At 33.1% G+C, this 12,692-nt stretch overlaps 1 protein-coding gene across 1 annotated transcript; it reads left to right on the plus strand.

Moving 5' to 3' along the window:
• Positions 1-7,007: 7,007 nt before the first annotated feature.
• Positions 7,008-10,317, plus strand: LOC111898592 (probable U3 small nucleolar RNA-associated protein 11). The gene is made up of 10 exons (XM_023894486.3): positions 7,008-7,118; positions 7,927-7,995; positions 8,094-8,184; positions 8,282-8,373; positions 8,455-8,548; positions 8,641-8,720; positions 9,389-9,472; positions 9,566-9,665; positions 9,914-10,012; positions 10,132-10,317. The coding sequence occupies exons 2-9, from the start codon at positions 7,940-7,942 to the stop codon at positions 10,004-10,006; spliced, it is 690 nt and encodes a 229-aa protein (XP_023750254.1). The 5' UTR covers positions 7,008-7,118; positions 7,927-7,939; the 3' UTR covers positions 10,007-10,012; positions 10,132-10,317.
• Positions 10,318-12,692: the final 2,375 nt, after the last annotated feature.

A 12,692-nucleotide genomic window follows, 5' to 3' on the forward strand; every position in this document is an offset into this window, starting at 1 on the left:
GTGGCCCACATGACGATTGCCTAGATTGGCTTTGCTCGTGTGTTAATGATTGTGACCGTTGTTGAACATTTGGTTGTTCTGAACTTGACCGTGCCATGTATTGTTGATAGGATAGCCTGTAATTGAAAAAGAGTCGGGTGCCCAAAGATTATATCGTTATTGGACCTTTGCTTGACTACCGAGAACTTGATAGTACTGGTTACTTTTTCCTTCCCATCGGCGTTGATTATAGTCAATGGTAGGTTTATGGTGTCGAGTGGCCACATTTTGTGTCCCGTGAAGCCAACAAGTGGTGTCTGGGCTGGGGGTTTCAGGTTCCTTCTCCGGCATGGCGAGAGTTGCTTGAAACAGTATTCGTAAAGGATATCGGTGTTGCTACCTCCGTCGACTAAGGCTTGCCAGGTCTTCTGCTGTGTGACCATGGCGGGGATTATGTTGGATCTTTTGGGTCACAGTCAGGCACTTACGGGTTTGATGGCGAGAAACTGATGTTTACAGTGCCTCCGGGTGGGATCGCATTGCCTTTGGCCGACCGTTGCTATTTTTCTTGATCCTTGGGTCTCGCTATTGTGAAAATCTCCTCTTTTTTGATTGGTTGTTTGCTTGCTTCCTTGCGGGTTCTTTTATCTTTTTGGTTAGCTTCGAACTTTGACCTTAGGGTTCATGCTATTTCTTTTAGGTCTCCGTTCAATTGCTTGTCCGATACTTCTCTTTTGAGTATCGCGTATTCCCCGGTATCGTGTGTTTTTCTCTTTTGGTATTCGCAGTATTTGGTTTTGTCCTTCTCTGTCCGATATGGGTTTTTTTTTTACGACGTGTATTTCCGACTTGTGGCTCCTCGGATCGTCTGTGACGAACGGGAAGAATCTGCAAGAGGAATGTCTCGAATGTCTGCTTTATTTGTTGTGGTTTCCATCGTTTCGCTCTTTATGGTTATGGCGGGAGTAGGAGTATGGGTTAAACGCTAGTTGTTGTGCGAATAGAGGGACGTGCGACACGGCAACCATCGAGGAAGATAGGTGATCTACAGGCATTGGTTGTACAACGGATGGGATGGTGCTCGAGCACCATGTGTTGGTCCCTACCTGCCGCGTAGATGGATGCTGGCGAGTTGTTGGTTGTGATTGTGTGGTCGGTGCCCTTTGGGGCGACGTGGTGGTCATTGTGGTCGGATGTGCCGTTGTGGCGGTGTCGGTCGCCATAAACTAGCGATGAACTCTGTCGCGGAGCCGAATGATGACGTCATTGGTGTTTGTGCTAGCGTTTGTCCTTCCAGTGTCGACGGTCCGCTTCTGTCGAGGGACTGCATTGGTCAAACCGAGCTAGTGATGTCACCTTCTTGTTGCTTTGGTCCTTTTTCTGTCATTTCCGGCGTCTGGTGTTGTCGAGTGGGTTTTGCAGGACTGAGTGTAAGCCTGGATGGCGCCAACTATTGTGATATGTCACCGGCTTAACTCCGTCTTTTCTGAGGGTGGAAATGAAAAGCCTGTGGCAACAAAGAAGATAAGACCATCAGTCGTTGTCTAGGAGGTTGTCCTAGAACAAGGTTCCGACGATCAAGTCAATGAGGGTCTGAGAGAGGGGGGGGGGGGGAGGGGTTAAAAGCGTAAAGATAGTGTTAAAGGGTTTTGGATCTTGGCCCCTTCTCTTGGGGGAGAAGGATGTCGTTTATATCTGTGGATAGGGGGAACAGATCCCCGATAGTATCTTCTACATTTTCAGGTTTTGCAGGGGCTGATGGCTTTTGATTGGAGGATTGTGTTCTGTGGGTGGTTGTTCGCTATTGGTTCAGACTATGCCAGAAGCGGCGTCCAGAGCACTACACCTGTTGTTCTGGGGAACTCTTGGTACATTTTTGTCTTCAACGTTAGCCTTGGCCCTTGGGCACCAAGGAACGAATACGGGGTCTCGAAGGCAAGGGCAAAGGCCCGACGTTAGTCACGCGTTGCTCCTTGGTCGATCTGTCTGTCGAACTAGCAGTTCCGTTATCTCTGACGGATTCCCAGTGGAATACATCAACAGTTACACTATCATCATTCATAATTATTATTTATTTCCGTGTTTATTTTTATTTTGACCTCTTTCTTTAAAATAAAATTTTTTATACCGCCAAGAAATGGTAAAAAATAAACAAAATTAATGTGAAAAAGTACCACCCCAATATACACCAAAATTATTTACTTTCCCAACAAATTCAGATATATTTTTTATTGATTGTGACCGAACTCCCGAAGCGAAACTTCAAGAATTGAGTAATAAAATGAGGATATAAATCCAGTTAACCGATTAATTACAAATTTTACATCCAAATTTTTTTCTAAATTATATTATGCATAAGACACAGGGAAATGCATATTGTTTCCTCTCATCCTTCGATGAAAACGAAACAATGATGATAGCTACTACTGATGCCATGGAAACATTCAAAAATGTTCTAAATTGCCTTATTCAAGAATTTATAGGAAAATAGATAGAGGATAAAGCATCCCAAGAATCTTTTCAACTCGAATCATTATGGTATTTAACTAACTTACGTATTTGTAACATGTGTTATTTAGATCCTTTCATATGTGAATATTATGAAGATTACTACAATTTAGAAAGATAACATTAGACATGTTTTATAAAAAATTACCATCATTATTAAGTCAAAGTGTATTAAAAGATTTTGACGAAGCTCTACAAGAAAACAAAGTAGCAGATACTTAGAGCACGAATTAGTATATTAAAAGCATGGATGCAAAAGAAATGTTTAAAACAAAAAACAACACAAGATGCAAAAATTAATCTATGCTGTGAAAATCTTTCTAATAAATTTAGTCAATATGGTTGTAAAATTCCAGACTACAAAGACATAAAAAGAAGATTTGGAAAAGATGAACTTATAAACCTAAATATAAACAATATTATAAACAAGGTGCACAAAAATATTTTCGTGATAGAAAGCAGTATAAGCATAAATATAAATCTACATCAATCTATTGTCCATCTAAAAAGAAAATTTGTAAATTTTGGATATGACATGAAAAATGACACAAGGCTTTTGAATGTCCAAAAAAGAGTAAAAAAGAACGAGAAACTAATTTATTAAAAATCGCTTACGATTTAGGATATGAACCTATTGAAGATTTAGATATAGACTCGAATATAGAAATTTATGCATGTACAACTGACTATAATACTGAAATAGAATAAGAAAGAGACGAATGAATAAAAGAAAAACAAACATTAATCCTAATAGCACATTTATTACGACTAAATGTAACATCCCAAAAATTAGAAGGTAAAAATTTCATTTTTAATTCAACCGTAAACACCATTTAACATTTCCAATCATTTAAAAGTGTAAGAAGGTAAAAACAGTTATCAAAGTACAATCCCAAAATCATAAAGTTGTGGAAACATGAGTGGATACAGTGCAGTGACACCAGACCCTTCCCTTTTGTATCGAAAGTACTTGAAACCATAAAAAATAAACCGTAAGCACAAAGCTTAGTGAGTTCCCCAAAGTACCACATACCATACAATAGAGAATGTTATGTGCCAACCATAGTCTTGCCATTACGCCACGAGTCGTATCATGACCTTTCCTTTCCAGGCGGGGGGCCAAAACCATGGGTCTTACAGATAAGTGCCAAGAGCCACCTCCTGGTATTCCATGTAAGTATCAAAAAGACAACTAGCATACTATTTATATATATATATATATACCTATCTACCTATCTGCCAGGATCCGATCCCTAGTCTTGCATACAATTTCCCAGGAGCCGCCTCTGGGTCTTTCATACAAATACCAAGGGCCACCCCTGGTCTTCCTATAATACATAAGCCAATGGGTCGGCATTGGTGCCTTCGACCCATAGTAAAGTGAGGAGACTCACCTCAAGCTGCTAAATATCTCAGATAAAAGCTCAGACTACTGATTCAGAAAATCCCCGCACTAACATTATTAAATAATATATAAGTAATAATTAGTCCACAACCCATAGCTGGAATCCTAGTCCGATTGTCCAACTCGCAGGTTAAAAGTGCATTTTATTATTTTTTTTTACTTGACCTAAAATTCGAGGCCCAAACCAATAGCACAAAAAAGCCCAATATGGCCCAACTTCCTAATCGGCCCGAAAACCCATCATGGGCCTAATCCAAGAAGGCCTAAAGACAAAAAACTAGGGCCCAAAAGCCCAAAATCACATCTCACGTCGTGACTAGTCCTTGGTTACGTCGTGAGAGCTCACTCGATCTGATCCTAACTCATCACGACTCAACCTAGCCAACTCAGTTAAGGAATGACACCTGAGCTGACCTCACGATGCATACAACCTTTCCTCACGTCGTGAGCCCTAACAAGCTCATCAGAAATAGGATCAACCACTCCTCACATCGTGAAACCTTGTGTCTCACATCGTGCGAACAGTCTGAGGCCTAAAATCCAACTTTTAAGTCCTTAATCTATTAAGCCTTGAACTCTAACTTTCCAGAAGGTCTTATTGTTGGATTAGGTGTCTAAGCCCATAACTATATTTGGTATTACTTGACCCGATAGTAGCATGGTCCTTTTGGGTTGCCTTCACCAAAGCAACTTGACTGGATGAATAATGGAGAAAGAGGACAAATGTGATTTATTAATATATTATGAAAATAATGTATTAAAAGATAAATCATACTATTTAATTAATATTGGTCAAGAATTAATTTAGAATTAATTTTGCGGTCAAAAGAGATTAATTAAATTAAGGGGAATGATATTGTAATTATGTGATAATTGCAAAATGGCCTAAGGAACCCTTTGGAAAGGGGTGGACGGAATCTTATAGGAGCCCATAAGGATTTCGTCCAAGGCTAGGGATTCTGGAAGATTCCTATGGACTGCTTAGAGTCTAAGCAACCGGATTAGGTCTTTGACTGAAACCCTAATTCCTCGCCTATATAAAGACCACTTGGGCATCTAATTTAGGCCACTTGAACCCTAAGGGTCTTAGAGCCGAAATTAGAATCCCTTCCCTCTCTCTAACATTCTCCAATTGCTTGTGGTGTTTGTGATCTATTAGAGGTATTACACTTGTGATACTAAGCTCTCAAAGGTAAGGATCTTCAAGCTACAATTGAAAGGTAATATTCTTACTTGTTTAATTATGTTGATTTCGATTTCTATATGATAGATTTAGGGTTTACAACCTTTGGATGATTATTGCATGTACAATTAGAAAAACCTATATCCAAAGCTTTAGGGTTTGAATATGCACCATAGAATTGTTGTTTTGCTCATAATCCAACAGTGGTATCAGAGCGTAGGTCATTTTTCTATTGTATTTGATGCATAGCTAAATTGTTCAAAGTTGAAAAAGTCGAAAAATCTACTTCTGCCGGATGAACTCGACGAGTCCAGTCTTTGACTCGGCGAGTCGGCTCGTCTGTTAGCAGATTTTTCGGGATTTTGACTTGAATTGGGTTGGGATAATTACCATAAATGTTTTTAACCGATAAAATTCGATTTTTTCAATATGGTATTGATTATCCTCATCCAATTAGAAGATAGTTGGTAAATAATAAGATAATTACTTATTTATATGATAAAATAACTTATTTGTATTATTTAATATGAATTATCTTGTCATAACTGAATTAGGTCAAATTTAGATAATCACAAATTATTTGATTAATTAAATTGTCTGAAATTTGATCTAGAAGGTTTTGAAAAGTTTCAAAACTTGCTCTCAAGTTTTGGAATTTAAATTTTAATTAAAAAGTTTAATATTTAAATTCTAAACCCTAGAGTTTTAAAAGTTTAAAATTCAACCCTTATACTATTATATAATAAGATTAATGATTATATATATATATATATATATATATATATATATATATATATATATATATATATATATATATATATATATATATATATATATATAGGTTCAGGTTCATTTGAGACCATTCTTATTTTGTGAGACTGTGAGACCAAATCTAAAAATAATTTTAAAATGCAAAATAAATGGAAAAAATCCAAAAATTCTTTTTTTAAATATTATTTTCGGAACTTGAATTAACTAAAAAAAATAAAAAAAATAAAAAAAAAATTCTGTTTTTTTTGAAAAATAAGTGTAATATGCTAAATAGAATATTACACTGATATATTCTAAAAAATAATTTTAAAATGCAGAATAAATGGAAAAATCTAAAAATTCTTTTTTTAAATGTTATTTTTGGAACTTGAATTAACTAAAAGAAAATAAAAAAAAATTCCATTTTTTTTGAAAAATACGTGAAATATTCTAAATAGAATATTACACTGTACATATTCTAAAAATAATTTTAAAATGCAAAATAAATGGAAAAATCAAAAAATTCTTTTTTTTTTAAATATTATTTTCGGTACTTGAATTAACTAAAAAAATAAAAAAAATAAAAAAAAATAAAAAAATGCGTCTCACGGTCTCACAAAATATAGGTGGTCTCAAATGAACCTAACTATATATATATATATATATATATATATATATATATATATATATATATATATATATATATATATATATATATATATATATATATATATATATATATATATATATATATATATATATGAGTCAGTCTTACCGTTAGTAGGCCTCATTCACGAAGCCGGTCTATAAGGGAGGTATAAGGTTACTGCCTATAAAATGGTGGTTTAATGGGTGTCTACTCTCACCCACTGCTTCCTTGATTGGTGGAGGGTCGTTAGCTGAATGGGTAGAATATGACAACTAATTGTTCGTTAATAAGTATAATGATTATATAAGGTAACTAAATGTTTTTATAAATTTTCAATCTTAGTTACTTTAGGAAAAATGTGAAAATGTATGTTATTCAATGAAATTGCATTTTGCACTTGCCAAATCGTTAGTGGAGCTTATGTGGTTAAACTAATTATGTGGGAAAGGTAAAGCTTTGGGTAGTAAAGTGTAACAAATTCTAAACTACAGGGACTAACCTTTAATTATGACATATTTACTACATATAAAACACAGTTTGTTCTCCTTCTCCAGTCCCAACTATCATCTTATAAGCTTTCTCCTCGCCGCCGTGCGCCCTTGTCGCCTCCTCTTCCGCGGCCGTCTCTCTCGCTCATACTTCCGGTACGCACGCTACTTGTTTTCTCGTTTGAGCTTCCCCAAGTTTTATGTGGCTGTTTTTACATACCCTTACTTGTTTGCCCTAATTAAATCGTCAAATTTATTGTTAATTAGTGCGAAAACAATGGTGTTCCTGTGATTTGTATTTCTTCTTCATCAAATACTAGAGTAGTTAGTGTTTATAATCACCAAACAGAGTCAATTTTTTCTTAATATCGAACTCATCGTTCTCAGAGAGCTGCATTGCATTAAGTTCAAGGTTGCTATATTGTTGAACCTTTTGAGAAAAAAAATCGGTCGCAGTTTTCATAATCCCTAATATTCTTTTCCTCACGTCCGCCTCCTCCCTCTTCTCTTCTGATCATCGTCGGCCCCAATCTTTTCCCTCTCACCCCCCTCTCGTACACACTCCTCCGCCATCGACTCCGGCAGATTCATGTAATCAACTTTTCTTAACAGAGATCGTTTTTTTTTTCTCGTTTTTTTCTGAAATCGTTTTCAGTTCATCTGTACATGGCATTAGATCATCATGCTTCTGATTCAGATCATCACTTTTCCCTAACTTCCGTTTTCAGCCTTTCAATATCAGTATTCCATCTATCCTGAGATTAATCTGGGTATTCAATTAGTTGATTTCATTATCTCGCTTTGATATGTCAGCTAGGCTTAACTTTACTTACTCTAGCGACACTTTTTCCATTGTTTCAATCTTACAATTAGGCTCACTAATCATAACATTAACTTCTGAATCTTTTTCTTCAAAGGGTTACAATCTAAAGAACCCTTTCTCTCCCTCCATTGTTCTTTGCAGTTAATCCTTGAAAATGTCATCCTTAAAGCATGCTGTTCATAGACGGGCCCACAAGGAACGATCTCAACCGTAAGTAACATACTGACATTTCATCCTTCAATAAATTTCATCTTTTTTGTTACATATTCTTCTTACAATTTTTTTATAATGAATTGAATTACATTCAGAAAAGAAAGGAAAAGGTTTGGACTTCTTGAGAAACACAAGGACTATGTTGTTCGTGCAAAAGCCTTTCATAAAAAAGAGGATTACTTACAAGTAAGCAAAATTAAAACTACTTTTTCTTTGAAAATATCTTAATTTCTTATTCAAAATATAACTAAAATTATTACATTATTGCTAAAATTCATAACAGAAACTCAAGGAGAAGGCAGCATTCAAGAATCCAGATGAATTCTACTTCAAGATGATCAACTCCAAGACTGTTGATGGAGTACATAAACAGGCGTAATTTTCCATACCCCACCTCCATCTTTTTAAAAAAAATCAAAACCAATTTTTATTTATTTATTTATTTATTTTCTTCAGGGGTGACCCAAACAAATACACTCAAGAAGAACTCCTGTTGATGAAGTCACAAGATATTGGTTATATCTTGCAGAAAGTTCAATCTGAGAAAAAGGTTAGTAATTTGATTTTTTTTCTTTTTGATTGTTTTGTATATTTGAGAGTGTGTTATAACTTATTTACTTAAATTATTTTAATTTAATGCAGAAAATTGAAAAGCTAACTGCAACACTACACTCACTTGATTCTCAGCCTTCAAACAGACATGTATATTATGCTGAAGATAGGTCTGAACCTCTTTTAGTCTCTTATTTATTTATTTATTTATTATCATAAAAAAAAGAAAAAAACTAATTGGAATTTATGCTATCAATAAATATGTTTTAGGGTTAGTCACATAAAAGACCGTATATTTTGTGTTTTTTCCGGATTAAACCTCAAATTTATTTTTTGCCTGAAAAAAAGACCACCCTTGTATTTTTTCATTTTTTCCGAAAACGCCCTTAACTTTGTATTTTTTTTCCAAAAAAACCCTCAACCTTCTAAATGCTTCCAAATAAACCCTCAACTTTTTAGTTTTTCTCAAAAAACCTCACATTTTACAATTTGACTAAAAGGGCCAGATCGGAGAAAATGAAAAAATACAAGGTCTGTTTCAGGCAAAAAATAAATTTGAGGTTTAATCCGAAAAAAACACAAAATATAAGACCTTTTTTGAGATTATGTAAAATGTGAGGGTTTTTTCAGGAAAAGCTAAAAAAGTTGAGGATTTATTTGCAAACATTTAGAAGGTTTAGGGTTTTTTTTTTTTCGGAAAAAAAAGACAGTTGAGGGCTTTTTCGGAAAAAATGAAAAGATACAAGGTGTTTTTCATGAAAAAAATAAAGATGAGGTTTAATCTGGAAAAAACACAAAATATACGGTCTTTTATATATATATATAATTTTTTTTTCAGGGAAGATGCTAAGAGAATACTATCAGAAACAAAGAGTGTTGGTGGATTTCACGCTTTTGAAGATTTGCCTGATAAAATTAAAAGGTAAAGTAGTATATTAATATATTTTATTTTAATTCTATAAACATAAAAATATTTTGTTTAAAAAAAAAAATAATTTTCCAAATTCTTTTGCAGGAGGACAGCTGCTTCCTACAGAGAGTTGGAAGCAAGAAGAGGAAGAGTTCAAGAACTGGAGAAAGTTTATAATGAAATGGCAATGAAACAAGAATTACAGGTATATATAGTTATGTACTTTTATTTATTTGTATATTATAGTATTCCAAAATTGCCCCTGTGGTTCTAAGAAAATAACGAAAAAGACAAGGGCAGTATAGTCTTTTTATGTCTGGCTGGAACGAAAGTAGTAACAAAAAAATACCTTAGGGATGGTCCGAGTGCAAAAATAAAAAAGTTAGGGACTAAAAGCGCAATTTTGACCAAACCACAGGGACTATTTGAGTAAATATTAATTTGTATATGCAGAAAAAGGGTAAAAAACGAAAGCTGCGTGAAGATGAGATTGTTTGCCCGAGTTCTAGACCAGTATACAAGTGGAAAACAGAACGCAAACGTTAAAAGAAGGTAAATTTTTTATTTTATTTTCTTTTATTTTTAATTTTTTTTATAATCTTTACGATTTTCATCTTTTTTATTATATTATAAACAAACCAGTAACAATTTGTCATGTTTATTCAATGCAGATAGAAGCTTTTTGGGGAATTAGTATTAGAGTTCCTATGTGTTTTGTTGGTGGTATTTATTATTATTATTATTATTATTATTATTATTATTTTTTTTGTATTTTTTTTATATGATTGATTTTGACATATACTTGTTTTAATGTTATCAATGTATGAAACCATTTAGAATACAAATTTTGAAGCAAATGTGGGTGGTATATGTATGTTTATTCTTTACTTTATTTTGTATCCACAATAGCAACAAATTATTATTATTTTTTTTATTACCTTTTGCAACATGAAACCTACAAATTGTTGATGAGAAATTGTGTAATCATGTTATGTGTATGTTTTAACAAAACGTGTTCTTGATTACAATGACTAGATGTTGGTTTAGATGCGAGTAGAAAAAAGTTTTAAGTGTTTAATGGTTGTTTGTTTACTTATATTATCTCATTTAGACCCGTATGTTATACGGTTTTGATAAAACAAAAGTTAAATATAAAAGTTTAAACTAAAATTTATTTAAATTTGAAATTTAAAAGGAAACATATTAAATATTATCTGAATACTAATATCGTAATTTATTGATTATTTTTAGTTAAGGCTATGATTAATTGAGATGTAAATATGATGTATTAATTACGCAAAGATAAAAAAAAAAAATAAGAAAATGACAAATGAAAATAACAATTAATCAAAAATACCAAAAAATGACATGTGTCCAAGTTAACGAGAGAGTGACATGTGACAATTATTTTGATTTTTTTATGGAAGATTTTTGGACTTAAGATACAACTATGAATGATGCTTGAAGAAAGTGACAAATAGTTATAGTTACAGTTTTTTGATTACAAGAGTATGATATTTTTTTGCTTGAATAGAAAGAAAAATATAATATTTTTTGCTTGAATATAAGAGTAACAAATTAACAATGGGCTTGATGCAAAGGGTTTGCAAGTCCAATGGTATTAGGTATTATCAAAGAAATCAAAGGTTCGGTTTTGGAATAGTTTAAATTTAAATGATTTGTTGTTCAAAATAATAATAATAATAATAATAATAATAATAAACAATGAGCTTGATCCAACTATTTTATGCATTTGATCAAATTGACCCATACCTCATTATAGCCTATATCTAAATATGGCCCATCTCTTTCAGTCAATGCCAATGGATCTCTTGAAAATGACATCAAATTGTCCTCATGATCCATTAAAACAGAAATATATGAATCAATTTTTATACAATGTTTGCACATTGCCTCTACCTTTAAATTCTTGCTTTGAGCCAAATATTCCCTTAGTTTGATCTAACAATGCTAGTTTACTTAAATGTGAAAGACTTCCAACATCTGCTTTGTTAAAAAAAAAATTGAAAGTCTTGTTAGGGATTTTAGTTTTTTTCGATCATTTTGGTTATTTTGAAATTCATTTGAGAGTCAAAATGAGATCAAACTGTGATATGATACAAGTCTGATAACGTAGAATGCACATTTATATAAGATGATTTTAGTCGATTGAGAAGAGGTGGGTGGGGTCAAGGGGCAACTCCCCTTGCGGTGATCCCGAAACCTAAACAACATTTGGATGACAAGTGCAATGGAAAAGTATAGACAAAATAAGAGAATAAAAGGTAAAACTAAAACTTCTTGGGACTGTATAGGGAGCATCCAAGCTACTCGATAACCCACCCAAATTGTCACGTGTAGGCCTAGCTGTCAACCCTATATCATTTGTATCGGACAGTTCTAGTTGTCAAGTTAACAAACGGTTTTTGATGTATATAAAGTATTTTAACTGTTGAAAACCGTTGTTTTCATCATTCTTATCCAATTTCGGATAGAATGTGTATATATATTCTAGATACACCACTTTTTGGAACATTCATGATCTTAGAAGTTCCCGATATGAACCTGGTACTTTGTTTTATTTCTTGTGCCTAAGAAGTATGCATTTAAGTATTTTGTTCTACAATTGTGAAAAATATTGTAGATTCTTGAGTAGAAAAGAGTTTTTAAAGAAATTATAATCTATCCAAACATTTTTGACCACCAGCATACTTCCTTTTCACACAAAATTTCCAACACCTCTAACTGTCTCAAGTTTCTTTTAGATCACTAAGCACATCGAAATTATTTTTCGTGATTTCTTAGGTTGTCATGTTTAACAAACCAAAAAATTGATTACGTATTAGTTTCTTAAAAAGCTACACAGACTAACGATATAATGAATTTACTTACATATTTTAAAATGTTCCCAAATATACTCTTTATAAATTATAAAAATAAACTCATTGTTCCGTATGCTATTTTTTTTTTTGTCATTTTACATATTTTAGCTATACCTTATTAGCTATTTTTCAAACGTCGTTTTTGTATGAGCTAGATTCCAGGTTACAACTATTTTTTCAGCTAGCAACTAACTTTAGCTAATCCACCAAACATAATCTAAATGATATAATTAACAAAACAACGTGTAACGCAACTAGTGCTTGTAGGTAATTCTGATTCCGAGTTATTTTATTTTATCATTATTATTTTTTTAGAATACCATAACATCGAAGGCAATCATAACATGTTT

The sequence above is a fragment of the Lactuca sativa genome, chromosome 2 (assembly GCF_002870075.4).
Source record: "Lactuca sativa cultivar Salinas chromosome 2, Lsat_Salinas_v11, whole genome shotgun sequence".
Lineage (NCBI taxonomy): Eukaryota > Viridiplantae > Streptophyta > Magnoliopsida > Asterales > Asteraceae > Lactuca > Lactuca sativa.